This window comes from Clinocottus analis, unplaced genomic scaffold, assembly GCF_023055335.1.
Source record: "Clinocottus analis isolate CAN_PGR_092001 unplaced genomic scaffold, fCliAna1.0.p SCAF_20, whole genome shotgun sequence".
In the NCBI taxonomy this organism is placed as follows: domain Eukaryota; kingdom Metazoa; phylum Chordata; class Actinopteri; order Perciformes; family Cottidae; genus Clinocottus; species Clinocottus analis.
Window position 1 is genome coordinate 205,796 of NW_027175932.1, and position 14,332 is coordinate 220,127.

Genomic DNA, 14,332 nt, shown 5'->3' on the forward strand with positions numbered 1-14,332 from the left:
CTCCTGAGATTTCCTGAGGTTCTCCTGAGGTTCTCCTGATGCCGCCCCATGATTTGTTGTCTGAGAGAAGAAGGAAACAGATCAGCGTGAAGAAGTGATGACTTGTGGAGACAAGAGAGGACAGAAGATAAGAGTGAAGAACATGAAGTGAAGAGCAGGAAGTGAAGAGCAGGAAGTGAAGAGCAGGAAGTGAAGAGCAGGAAGTGAAGAGCAGGAAGTGAAGAACAGGAAGTGAAGAACAGGAAGTGAAGAGCAGGAAGTGAAGAGCAGGAAGTGAAGAACAGGAAGTGAAGAGCAGGAAGTGAAGAGCAGGAAGTGAAGAACAGGAAGTGAAGAGCAGGAAGTGAAGAGCAGGAAATGAAGAGCAGGAAGTGAAGAGCAGGAAGTGAAGAACAGGAAGTGAAGAGCAGGAAGTGAAGAACATGAAGTGAAGAGCAGGAAGTGAAGAACATGAAGTGAAGAGCAGGAAGTGAAGAACAGGAAGTGAAGAGCAGGAAGTGAAGAACATGAAGTGAAAAGCAGGAAGTGAAGAGCAGGAAGTGAAGAGCAGGAAGTGAAGAACATGAAGTGAAGAGAGGAAGAGGAGAGCAGGAAGTGAAGAGCAGGAAGTGAAGAACATGAAGTGAAGAGAGGAAGAGGAGAGCAGGAAGTGAAGAGCAGGAAGTGAAGAACATGAAGTGAAGAGAGGAAGAGGAGCGGTCTGTTTCCTCTCCGTGAACACAACGCCGAAGCGGCCTGTTGGCAGAGCATTGTGTTGAGTTGTGTAGTGAACGTTTGTGTGTCATCGTGAACGTTTGTGTGTCATAGTGAACGTTTGTGTGTCATAGTGAACGTTTGTGTCATAGTGAACATTTGTGTGTCATAGTGAACGTTTGTGTGTCATAGTGAACGTTTGTGTGTCATAGTGAACGTTTGTGTGTCATAGTGAACATTTGTGTGTCATAGTGAACGTTTGTGTGTCATAGTGAACGTTTGTGTGTCATAGTGAACGTTTGTGTGTCATAGTGAACGTTTGTGTGTCATAGTGAACGTTTGTGTGTCATAGTGAACGTTTGTGTGTCATAGTGAACGTTTGTGTGTCATAGTGAACGTTTGTGTTTCAGAGTGTCCTGATCGGGCCGACCGACCCTGCAACAATCGGGGAGTGTGTTCTGAAGGAATGGGCGGCAACGGGACCTGCAGCTGTCAGGTATCACATTACTATTAATGTTTCATTCATTATTAAAGGAAAACTACATTATATTTTTAACAAGTAGTTAACAATGTGTGTGTGTGTGTTTGTGTGTGCGTGTTTGTGTGTGTGTTTGTGTGTGTGTGTGTGTGTGTGATCAACTCAGGTGGGCTTTGCAGGAACTGCGTGTGAGGACTGTGCACCTGCTCGATATGGTCCCACCTGCAGCTCAGGTAACTTTTCAAATAACCCTTCTTCACCTTTATCTCGTGTTTCTGTCTCTGCAGTGTGTTCATGTGTTCTTCTTCTGTGGTTTCTGTCTCTGCAGTGTGTTCATGTGTTCTTCTTCTGTGGTTTCTGTCTCTGCAGTGTGTTCATGTGTTCTTCTTCTGTGGTTTCTGTCTCTGCAGTGTGTTCATGTGTTCTTCTTCTGTGGTTTCTGTCTCTGCAGTGTGTTCATGTGTTCTTCTTCTGTGGTTTCTGTCTCTGCAGTGTGTTCATGTGTTCTTCTTCTGTGGTTTCTGTCTCTGCAGTGTGTTCATGTGTTCTTCTTCTGTGGTTTCTGTCTCTGCAGTGTGTTCATGTGTTCTTCTTCTGTGGTTTCTGTCTCTGCAGTGTGTTCATGTGTTCTTCTTCTGTGGTTTCTGTCTCTGCAGTGTGTTCATGTGTCCACGGTCTGTGTGACTCAGGTTTAAAAGGCGATGGAAGATGCACCTGTTTCTCTGGATATAAAGGTCCAAACTGTGACCAAGGTCAGTCTATGATTCACCTGTTACCTGTCACCACCTGTCACCTGTTACCTGTCACCACCTATCACCTGTTACCTGTCACCACCTGTCACCTGTTACCTGTCACCACCTGTCACCTGTTACCTGTCACCACCTGTCACCACCTGTCACCTGTTACCTGTCACCACCTGTCACCTGTTACCTGTCACCACCTGTCACCTGTTACCTGTCACCACCTGTCACCACCTGTCACCTGTTACCTGTCACCACCAGTCACCTGTTACCTGTCACCACCTGTCACCTGTTACCTGTCACCACCTGTCACCTGTTACCTGTCACCACCAGTCACCACCTGTCTCCTGTTACCTGTCACCACCTGTCACCTGTTACCACCTATCACCTGTTACCACCTATCACCTGTTACCTGTCCCCACTTGTTACCTGTTAGCTATTACCACCTGTCGTCTGTCATATGTCACGTGTTACCTGGGCTCTTATTGTTTCTCTCATCACCTGTCACCTGGGCTGACACCTGTGTTGTGTTGCAGCTCTACCTGAGTGTGCGTCTCTCGCCTGCGCGCATGACTCTCGCTGCATGGAGGAGGCTCTGACAGGGAGGCTGGTGTGCCACTGTCTGCCCGGCTATCAGACATCAGGAGCTCAGTGTTTGTGTGAGTAGATGTTTCACACACTAATGGGAATAAGCTTCTGGAGGACCACCTGTAAGCAACAGGTGCAGCCTGACTGTTAGCTCCGAGGCTAACCGTTAGCTCGCAGCACCCAGTGAACTCTGTTGGTTGAGTGGATTGGTCCACTAAGACGTCTCATGGGGGACATGATGTGTGTCTCCTCAGCCATAAACCCTTGCCTCCAGCGGGTCTGCCACCCCGAGGCTTCCTGCGTCCACACCGGGCCGGACCAGCACCTCTGCGCCTGTAAGGAGGGCTACAGAGGGGACGGCCGGGTCTGCATGGCCGTGGATCCGTGTCAGACCGCACAGGGAGGCTGCTCGGTCGAGTCTGCCCGCTGCGTCTACGACGGACCGGGGAAGGTGAGGACATCAGGATCCGGATCAACATCAGGAACACAATCTGGATTAGAAACGGGATCAGCATGTCTGATTTAAGGTTTTATCGTGACGTATTGGTTGTCGATTGTGTCGTGAGCACTGCGGCCTCTAGGGGGCAGCAGAGCTCCTGTCAGCTCAGAGGAAACTCACCCTGTGTTCCCGCTCTGTGCTTCAGTCTCACTGCGAGTGCCTCCCGGGGTTCCAACACCTTCTGAACGGCCGCTGCAGCCTGAAGGAGGTCTGCAGACCGGATTCCTGCCACAAGAACGCCAACTGTACCACCGTTGCACTGGGAAGACTGGAGTCAGTGACTTTCTTCATTCTCTCTGTTCCCACTGAATACAGATGTTTCTAACATGCACTATCGTGCCCCCAGGTGCACCTGTCTCCAGGGCTACATTGGGAATGGGAAGGTTTGCTATGGGAACCTCATCCAGCGCCTGAACGGTCTGAACACCGAGCCGGGGGGACGCTGGAGGGGCCAGCTGAGCAATGCCATCACTCTGCTAGGTGTGAAGGTTCACGACTCTAGGACTCTGAACCTCTAGGACTCTGAACCTCTAGGACTCTGAACCTCTAGAACTCTAAACCTCTAGAACTCTGAACCTCTAGGACTCTGAACCTCTAGAACTCTAAACCTCTAGGACTCTGAACCTCTAGGACTCTGAACCTCTAGGACTCTGAACCTCTAGGACTCTGAACCTCTAGAACTCTAAACCTCTAGGACTCTGAACCTCTAGAACTCTGAACCTCTAGAACTCTGAACCTCTAGGACTCTGAACCTCTAGAACTCTAAACCTCTAGGACTCTGAACCTCTAGGACTCTGAACCTCTAGGACTCTGAACCTCTAGGACTCTGAACCTCTAGGACTCTGAACCTCTAGGACTCTGAACCTCTAGGACTCTGAACCTCTAGGACTCTAAACCTCTAGGACTCTGAACCTCTAGGACTCTAAACCTCTAGAACTCTGAACCTCTAGGACTCTAAACTTTAGACCTTCAACTTGACATTTTATATTGTGGTTCAGGTTTGAGGGTTTCCATTAATAATAATATTATAATAATATTTTAAATAAATCTTAAACGTGACACATTTAAGATGATTTATATATGTGTATATTGAATGAAATGGAGATGAAACATAATTGGATTTGCTTGTTTTCAGGTTCTGTTTCGTGGTCCTTGCAGAATTTGGGTCCTTTCACTCTTTTTGTCCCAATCAATAAAGGATTCAGGGGAATTTCCGTAAGATTACGTTGATCTTCTGACAGAAGTTATTAAGTTTTATTTTGGATTGTTTACTCCTGTTATCTTTGTTTACTCCTGTTATCTTTGTTTACTCCTGTTATCTTTGTTTACTCCTGTTATCTTTGTTTACTCCTGTTATCTTTGTTTACTCCTGTTATCTTTGTTTACTCCTGTTATCTTTGTTTACTCCTGTTATCTTTGTTTACTCCTGATATCTTTGTTTACTCCTGTTATCTTTGTTTACTCCTGTTATCTTTGTTTACTCCTGATATCTTTGTTTACTCCTGTTATCTTTGTTTACTCCTGTTATCTTTGTTTACTCCTGATATCTTTGTTTACTCCTGTTATCTTTGTTTACTCCTGTTATCTTTGTTTACTGATATCTTTTTATTTCAAGTTCACTTCAGAAACAAACTCGTCGATGAGAACTTTGACTACTGTCTGTCTGTCTCTCTGTCTGCCTGCCTGTCTCTCTGTCTGTCTGTCTGTCTGTCTGTCTGTCTGTCTCTCTGTCTGCCTGTCTGTCTGTCTGCCTGTCTGTCTGTCTGTCTGTCTGTCTGCCTGTCTGTCTCTCTGTCTGTCTGTCTGTCTGTCTGTCTCTCTGTCTGCCTGTCTGTCTGTCTGTCTGTCTGTCTGCCTGTCTGTCTGTCTGTCTGTCTGTCTGTCTCTCTGTCTGCCTGTCTGTCTGTCTGTCTGTCTGTCTGCCTGTCTGTCTCTCTGTCTGTCTGTCTGTCTGTCTGTCTGTCTGTCTGTCTGCCTGTCTGTCTGTCTCTCTGTCTGTCTGTCTGTCTGCCTGTCTGTCTCTCTGTCTGTCTGTCTGTCTCTCTGTCTGTCTGTCTGTCTGTCTGTCTGCCTGCCTGTCTGCCTGCCTGCCTGTCTGTCTGTCTGTCTGTCTGTCTGTCTGTCTGTCTGTCTGTCTCTCTGTCTGTCTGTCTGTCTCTCTGTCTGTCTGTCTGTCTGTCTCTCTGTCTGTCTGTCTGTCTGTCTGTCTGTCTGTCTGCCTGTCTGTCTCTCTGTCTGTCTGTCTGTCTGTCTCTCTGTCTGTCTGTCTGTCTGTCTGTCTGCCTGCCTGTCTGCCTGCCTGCCTGTCTGTCTGTCTGTCTGTCTGTCTGTCTGTCTGTCTGTCTGTCTGCCTGTCTGTCTCTCTGTCTGTCTGTCTGTCTGTCTCTCTGTCTGTCTGTCTGTCTCTCTGTCTGTCTGCCTGTCTGTCTCTCTGTCTGTCTGCCTGTCTGTCTGCCTGTCTGTCTGTCTGTCTGTCTGTCTGTCTGTCTGTCTCTCTGTCTGCCTGTCTGTCTCTCTGTCTGTCTGTCTGTCTGTCTGCCTGCCTGTCTGCCTGCCTGTCTGTCTGTCCAGATGAGGTCTCTGACATCAGACCCTTCCAAAGCTGAATACCTGTGTAAGATGCACCTGGTTGCCGGGGTGATGCCCGTTGACACTCTGAAGAAAACAAACATCTTCTTCACTTTGACCGGAAAATCGGCTGAGACAGAAACATTGGTAATAATTATAATAATGCAATAATAATACCCCTAAGAATATCAATAGCTTTACATCTATTCATAATACTACTACTACTAATGATAATGATAATGTTGGCTGGTAACTTCTCGGTGTCTCCTGCAGGACTCTCTGACGACGATACGGATCCACGGCAGCAGGAAGAGAGGCGAGATCGTCCAGCCGGACCTGGTCGCGTCCAACGGGATGATCCACATCATCAACAAGCTGATGGACAGCGTTGCTCCCACAGTGCCGAGCAACAAACAAGTAAAGCAAACACACTTCCTGTTCCACTGGTTCACTCGTTCATTGGTCGTTAACATCTGGTTTGTTTCCTCAGGAGAACCTGATGAAGATCATTTCTGACTACGGAAAGTTTAACAAGTTCAAGTCGTTGTTAGAGGTGCGTAGATTTCACTCATCACATTGCTGCTCTCCAGAGGATAAACCTCTCAGGTTGCTCTCATTGCTGCTCTCCAGAGGATAAACCTCTCCGGTTGCTCTCATTGCTGCTCCCCAGAGGATAAACCTCTCAGGTTGCTCTCATTGCTGCTCCCCAGAGGATAAACCTCTCAGGTTGCTCTCATTGCTGCTCTCCAGAGGATAAACCTCTCCGGTTGCTCTCATTGCTGCTCTCCAGAGGATAAACCTCTCCGGTTGCTCTCATTGCTGCTCTCCAGAGGATAAACCTCTCCGGTTGCTCTCATTGCTGCTCCCCAGAGGATAAACCTCTCCGGTTGCTCTCATTGCTGCTCTCCAGAGGATAAACCTCTCCGGTTGCTCTCATTGCTGCTCCCCAGAGGATAAACCTCTTAGGTTGCTCTCATTGCTGCTCTCCAGAGGATAAACCTTGGACCAATGGACTTTTTTCAGTTCAGTAGGCGTATGTTAACTGCTGAAGGTTCTATGAGTGATTCTGGACTCTGGGCTTTGGGTTTTGCTGGGTCCGGTTCAAGATCAAGTTCAGGATTAAGATCAAGTTCAGGATTAAGATCAAGTTCAGGATCAGGATCAGGTTCAAGTTCAGGATCAGCACAGGAGGTTTATGAAGCATGAAAGTCTGAAGTAATACACACCGATGTAGAAAGCTCTTCATCGTCTGCATATTCTTTAATAAAGTCTTGTTTCTGTGCAGAAGGCCAACGTGGTCTCGGTCCTGGACGGTCCTGGTTCCATCACTATCTTTGCTCCCAGCAGTTTAGCCTTTGATGCCATGCCTGAAGGTCACCTGTCCTACCTGAGCAGCACTGTGGTCAGACTCTCTCTCTCTCTCACACACACACACACACACACACACACACACACGCACACACACACACACACACACACACACACACAAGACCTTCATACCTGTGGTCAGGGCCTCACGTGTCCCTCCAACTGGTTTCAGGGTCACAACAAGCTGGTGGAGCTGCTGAGGAACCACGTCGTGCCGTCCGCCGCAGTGAGTACCGCTTTAAATGTCACCTGACACCTTCTTAAATGTCACCTGACACCTTCTTAAATGTCACCTGACACCTTCTTAAATGTCACCTGACACCTTCTTAAATGTCACCTGACACCTTCTTGACGAATCAAACATCCTGACGAGGACTTGTGTCCCCGAAGCTGGACGTCTTCAACCTCGTGTCCGGTCCCAGAATCGTGACGATGGCCAATCAGGTTCTGACGATTAACGTGACGGAAAATGTGAGTTTAGATCGAAACGATCTTGTTTCAATTTTTTTGTCTCTCTCCTTCATTTCATTGACTCTGTCTCTCTCCTTCATTTCATTGACTCTGTCTCTCTCCTTCACTTTATTGACTCTGTCTCTCTCCTTCATTTCATTGACTCTGTCTCTCTCCTTCATTTCATTGACTCTGTCTCTCTCCTTCACTTTATTGACTCTGTCTCTCTCCTTCATTTCATTGACTCTGTCTCTCTCCTTCATTTCATTGACTCTGTCTCTCTCCTTCATTTCATTGACTCTGTCTCTCTCCTTCACTTCATTGACTCTGTCTCTCTCCTTCATTTCATTGACTCTGTCTCTCTCCTTCATTTCAATGATTTCGTGTCTCATCAGTTTTTAATCCTTTTCTTGAAACAAGATGGCCTCCAAACCAGAAGTGTAGAACAAGACGTTTGTTTTATCCGTGATTGTCGTTCAGCATCGTATGGCCATCAGAGCGTTGAACATATAACAATAAAGTAATCGTATGGCCATCAGAGCGTTGAACATATAACAATAAAGTAATCGTATGGCCATCAGAGCGTTGAACATATAACAATAAAGTAATCGTATGGCCATCAGAGCGTTGAACATATAACAATAAAGTAATCGTATGGCCATCAGAGCGTTGAACATATAACAATAAAGTAATCGTATGGCCATCAGAGCGTTGAACATATAACAATAAAGTAATCGTATGGCCATCAGAGCGTTGAACATATAACAATAAAGTAATCGTATGGCCATCAGAGCGTTGAACATATAACATTAATAACATAAGCGGGTCGTGATGTGTCAGGGTCAGATCTTAGTGGGCGGAGCCACGGTGTTGGAGGCGGCGGTGGAAGCGAACAACGGCTGTCTGTACGTGCTGGATGGAGTTCTGACTCCGCCCTCCATCACACCTGTGCTGCCTCACAGGTGTGATGTCATCGAGACCAAGGTCATACAGGTGAGCGGCGGCGGCGGCCATGTTTTTTGCAACTCCCTTTAGTCCGACTTTTGTAAGTTATATTTTTATCCTCGTTCACCTCACGACATCTTGAACACCGACTTAATGTGTACTTTATGTGTACTTTGTGTGTACTTTATGTGTAGTTTATATGTACTTTGTGTGTACTTTGGCACTAAGACGGACATAAATCACAGTCTCAACTCTAATTATGACACGAAAATGTCTCAGTGATTATCTGATTAACTCCACGTGAAATGTGTTATTGTGGTGATTACATATATTACACATATATCACACATATACCACACATATATTACACATATATTACACATATATCACACATATATCACACATATATTACACATATATTACACATATACCACACATATATTACACATATATTACACATATATTACACATATATCACACATATACCACACATATATTACACATATATTACACATATACCACACATATATTACACATATATTACACATATATATATCACACTTATATTACACGTATATATCACATATATATCACACATATATCACACATATATTACACATATATTACACATATATTACACATATACCACACATATATCACACATATTACACATATATATTACACATATATCACACATATATCACACATATATATTACACATATATTACACATATATTACACATATACCACACATATATCACACATATATTACACATATATCACACATATATTACACATATATATTACACATATATATTACACATATATCACACATATATATCACACATATATCACACATATATCACACATATATCACACATATATCACACATATATATTACACATATATCACATATATATCACACATATATATTACACATATATTACACATATATCACACATATATTACACATATATTACACATATATCACACATATATATCACACATATATTACACATATATTACACATATATTACACATATATATCACACATATATTACACATATATCACACATATATCACACACATATATTACACATATATCACACACATATATTACACATATATATTACACATATATTACACATATATATTACATATATATCACACATATATTACATATATATCACACATATATTACACATATATATCACACATATATATTACACATATATCACACATATATATCACACATATATATTACACATATATTACACATATATATTACACATATATTACACATATATTACATATATATCACACATATATTACACATATATTACATATATATCACACATATATTACACATATATATCACACATATATATTACACATATATCACACATATATATCACACATATATATTACACATATATTACACATATATATTACACATATATTACACATATATATTACATATATATCACACATATATCACACATATATTACATATATATCACACATATATTACACATATATATCACACATATATATTACACATATATCACACATATATCACACATATATTACACATATATTACACATATATTACACATATATATTACACATATATATTACACATATATTACACATATATATTACACATATATTACACATATATTACATATATATCACACATATATTACACATATATATCACACATATATATTACACATATATTACACATATATCACACATATATCACACATATATATTACACATATATTACACATATATATTACACATATATTACACATATATTACATATATATCACACATATATATTACACATATATTACACATATATCACACATATATTACACATATATTACACATATATCACACATATATTACACATGTATCACACATATATCACACACATATATTACACATATATCACACATATATCACACATATATTACACATATATTACACATATATCACACATATATATCACACATATATATCACACATATATATTACACATATATTACACATATATTACACATATCACACATATATATCACACATATATTACACATATATTACACATATATCACACATATATCACACATATATCACACATATATATATTACACATATATTACACATATATTACACATATATCACACATATATCACACATATATTACACATATATATCACACATATATATCACACATGTATTACACATGTATCACATGTATCACACATATATTACACATATATCACACATATTACACATATATTACACATATATCACACATATATTACACATATATTACACATATATTACACATATATTACACATATATTACACATTTATCACACATATATTACACATATATTACATTATAGGAATATGTGTGTGATGGTTGCTCAGAAGTCTCTTTTCTTTCAGGGAGAATGTTTGAGTTGCTCCAAAGTCAAACTGTACCAGTGCTCCACCGGAGTCAACGCGGTAAGAGGTCTCACTCTGCTGCTTTTCTCCAGGCTTCCTTATATCTATCTATCTATATATCTATACATATCTATACATAGAGAGAGAGAGAGAGAGAGAGAGAGAGAGAGAGAGAGAGAGAGAGAGGTATGTATATACCAGACACATGCTGGAGCGTCTCTTTATTGATCTCTTTATTGATCTCTTCATTGATCAGGGCTCCTCCTCCGGGTGCGTGTACCTCGTGCCCTTTGGCAGCTCGACTCTCACCCTCCGGGTTTCCGGCTGCTCGGCGCTCTGCAACGCGACCGTCAAGGTGAAGAACCCAACGGCCGCGTTGTGAAGTATCGCTGCATGTTTTCAATGCGGGACACGAACCAACAACGCTTGTGTTTGTGCTCCAGACTCCGGCGTGCTGCGAAGGGTTCTACGGTCCAGACTGCGGACCCTGTCCAGGGGGGTTCCAGACCCCGTGCTCCGGACACGGCCAGGTCAGATCCAACACCCTGCAAGACCCGTCTCTTGCCCACAGGTCCAGGGTTCATGACCCATACCATACTGTATGCTGCAGTGTGTGGAGGAGACTGATGGTAATGGAAGTGTTTCCCTCCTACAGTGTGTGGACGGCATCGGAGGAAACGGGTCATGTGTCTGTGATTCCCACTACGGAGGTTCTCGCTGTCAGTTCTGCTCCTCCTCCAACAAATACGGAGCAAACTGTGACAGAAGTAAGTGTGAAGCGTCTCCAAGGTGACCTCACCCAGGTGACCTCACCCAGGTGACCTCACCTAGGTGGCCTCGCCCCGGTGGCCTTACCCAGGTGATGTCATGGCTTGTTTAACCCTCTCCTGTCTGTCCTCAGCGTGTCCCTGCATCCACGGACAGTGCGACCGCCGTCCGGACTCAGACGGCCGCTGTAAGCCGGACTCCTGTCTGCCGGGTTTCACCGGTCGGTTCTGCGACCGCAAGACGGCGGCGTGCGGCGCTCGGGCTCAGTTCTGCCACGCCCACGCAGACTGCACCTTCAGCCTGGAAACCACCAGGTGAGCTCACCTTCAGCGCGTTCAGGTTCAGCAACATCTGGCCTGAGCCTCACCTGCTGCGTGTGCTTCCAGCTGTGAATGTAAACCTGGGTACCAAGGCGACGGGATCACCTGCGTGGAGTCCGACCCCTGCGCGCCGCCTCTCAGGGGCGGCTGCAACGTGAACGTAGGTCTTCATATCTATATTCAGAGAAAGGAAACGAAGACGTATAGTTAACACCAGCGGACGTCACTGCGCCCCCTGCAGGCTAAATGCATAAAGACGGGACCGGGGACGCACACCTGCCAGTGTCTGAGCGGGTGGAGGGAGGACGGCGACGAGTGTCGGCCAATCAACAACTGCGACGGGCCGGACGCCGGCGGCTGCCACTCCAACGCCTCCTGCATCTACGTCGGCCCCGGACAGGTGACACTCTGCTCTGTAACATCCAGGACGACCTCCCTCTAGTAGCTCTCAAGCAGCGCTTACCTTCCTGATCCCTGTTGTTCTGAGCTTGCTCTCACGATGAATGATGATGAAGTCTCTCTGGATAAAAGCTGAATGATGTTCAGTAACCAGAGCAGCACCGCCGCTCTGCTGCTTGTGTCTCAGAGCGACTGCTCCTGTAAGGCCGGTTATCACGGCACTGGGTGGGCCTGTGAGGCGGTGAACCAGTGCGTCTCTGAGGACGGAGGCTGCCACTACCTGGTGAGTTCTTCTTCTTCTTCTTCTTCTTCTTCTTCTTCTTCTTCTTCTTCTTCTTCTTGAGCTGAAAGGTGTTTTGTGTTCAGGCTAGCTGCCGCCTGCTGTCCTCCCAGTGGACGTGTGTTTGTGATGACGGCTACGCTGGAGACGGACGCCGCTGCTACGGGACCATCGCTCAGGTGAGTCACGCCCGGTCGCTCAGGTGAGTCACGCCCGGCCGCTCAGGTGAGTCACGCCCGGTCGCTCAGGTGAGTCACGCCCGGTCGCTCAGGTGAGTCACGCCCGGCCGCTCAGGTGAGTCACGCCCGGTCGCTCAGGTGAGTCACGCTTGGCCGTCAGCCTGCTGACCGGTCTGTGTTCTGCTGCTGCGTTCAGGTGCTGCTGTACCTGCCAGACGCCGCCGAGTTCTCCACCTGGACCACTGTGAGTGTCACACCTCAGGGGTTTGGATTTAACACGGAATAAATAATTACTCAGTAACTACACATGTCGACAACATGTCTTCCCGTCCTCGTGGACAGGACTCCGGTCTGTCCTGGTCTCTGTCGGAGCAGAACATCACCCTCCTGGTTCCGTCTTCGGCCGCCGTCTCCAAAATGTCTCCGGAGGAGAAAACCTTCTGGACCACGAAGGGAAACCTGCCGAGTCTCATCAGGTTGCAGCTCAACGGGATTTCAACCATGTCGTGTTTTTTACTTGAGCAGCGAACTAACACCCATTTGTCTCACCACAGAAACCACGTGATCCCAGGAAGCTACCCGCTGTCCAGTCTGAGCAGCACTTCCTCCCTGACTTCCCTTCTCAAGACGTCACTTCCTGTTCTCACAGCCAATGAGGTGAGTCCACAGAGCGGCCGGGTCAACATGTTTTATCATTTCAGTCCACAAACCCAGAGCAAGTGGTGACAGTCACTCCCATAGCCTCCATGTCGTTACAGCAGGAACAATAACACATCTGACTTATTAGAATAATATAATAATGAAGAGAGAATACGGTATGATTATGTGTGTAATGCATAAACGTTCGTAAGTAAAGAAACCTTCACCCTCTATCTGAGGTCCTTCAGCGACAGAGCTGTCCATAGAGACCATACATGCTTTAGCTTGTTCACTTTCTTTCCGTGTCTTCGATCCTCAGCTCACGACCGTTGGAGGAGCGAGCATCACCACGGCCGACGTGGCCGCCACCAACGGACAGATCCACCTGATCGACCAGGTGCAGAGAACCGCTTCCTGTTAGTCATGCGCCGTGTCAACGTGGCTGAAGGGGTCTGCAGTTTGTCACCTGCTGAGGTGCTGCAGTAGAACCCTGCTGAGGTGCTGCAGGAGAACCCTGCTGAGGTGCTGCAGGAGAACCCTGCTGAGGTGCTGCAGGAGAACCCTGCTGAGGTGCTGCAGGAGAACCCTGCTGAGGTGCTGCAGTAGAACCCTGCTGAGGTGCTGCAGGAGAACCCTGCTGAGGTGCTGCAGGAGAACCCTGCTGAGGTTCTGCAGGAGAACCCTGCTGAGGTGAACTAAGGCAGAACCCTGCTGAGGTTCTGCAGGAGAACCCTGCTGAGGTGCTGCAGGAGAACCCTGCTGAGGTGCTGCAGGAGAACCCTGCTGAGGTGAACTAAGGCAGAACCCTGCTGAGGTTCTGCAGGAGAACCCTGCTGAGGTGAACTAAGGCAGAACCCTGCTGATGATCCGGTTCTAGTCCCCCATCGTTCATGTTCTCCGGTGCTCGTTGGGGTTCACGTGTCCAACAGCTCGATGACATCAAGCCTTCTCCTTTCCT

General features: G+C 45.4%; 1 protein-coding gene across 3 annotated transcripts in view; it reads left to right on the plus strand.

Annotated features, from left to right (window-relative positions):
- The window catches only part of stab2 (stabilin 2), a 28,518-nt gene that overhangs the window by 799 nt on the left and 13,387 nt on the right, over positions 1-14,332 (plus strand). For 2 of the 3 annotated variants that reach the window (XM_068586735.1, XM_068586737.1), the window contains exons 2-29: positions 1,104-1,189; positions 1,338-1,404; positions 1,828-1,923; positions 2,448-2,570; positions 2,754-2,950; positions 3,144-3,271; positions 3,345-3,478; positions 4,134-4,213; positions 5,570-5,713; positions 5,840-5,983; positions 6,057-6,119; positions 6,852-6,968; positions 7,107-7,160; positions 7,325-7,405; positions 8,225-8,377; positions 10,790-10,849; positions 11,046-11,144; positions 11,233-11,319; positions 11,445-11,556; positions 11,691-11,871; positions 11,944-12,037; positions 12,119-12,277; positions 12,464-12,559; positions 12,643-12,735; positions 12,932-12,979; positions 13,078-13,211; positions 13,290-13,392; positions 13,694-13,771. In XM_068586735.1, coding sequence (XP_068442836.1) covers positions 1,104-1,189; positions 1,338-1,404; positions 1,828-1,923; positions 2,448-2,570; positions 2,754-2,950; positions 3,144-3,271; positions 3,345-3,478; positions 4,134-4,213; positions 5,570-5,713; positions 5,840-5,983; positions 6,057-6,119; positions 6,852-6,968; positions 7,107-7,160; positions 7,325-7,405; positions 8,225-8,377; positions 10,790-10,849; positions 11,046-11,144; positions 11,233-11,319; positions 11,445-11,556; positions 11,691-11,871; positions 11,944-12,037; positions 12,119-12,277; positions 12,464-12,559; positions 12,643-12,735; positions 12,932-12,979; positions 13,078-13,211; positions 13,290-13,392; positions 13,694-13,771 — 3,011 coding nt within the window. The remainder of the gene's footprint in view (positions 1-1,103; positions 1,190-1,337; positions 1,405-1,827; positions 1,924-2,447; positions 2,571-2,753; positions 2,951-3,143; positions 3,272-3,344; positions 3,479-4,133; positions 4,214-5,569; positions 5,714-5,839; positions 5,984-6,056; positions 6,120-6,851; positions 6,969-7,106; positions 7,161-7,324; positions 7,406-8,224; positions 8,378-10,789; positions 10,850-11,045; positions 11,145-11,232; positions 11,320-11,444; positions 11,557-11,690; positions 11,872-11,943; positions 12,038-12,118; positions 12,278-12,463; positions 12,560-12,642; positions 12,736-12,931; positions 12,980-13,077; positions 13,212-13,289; positions 13,393-13,693; positions 13,772-14,332) is intronic. The other variant, XM_068586736.1, reaches the window with a different exon arrangement.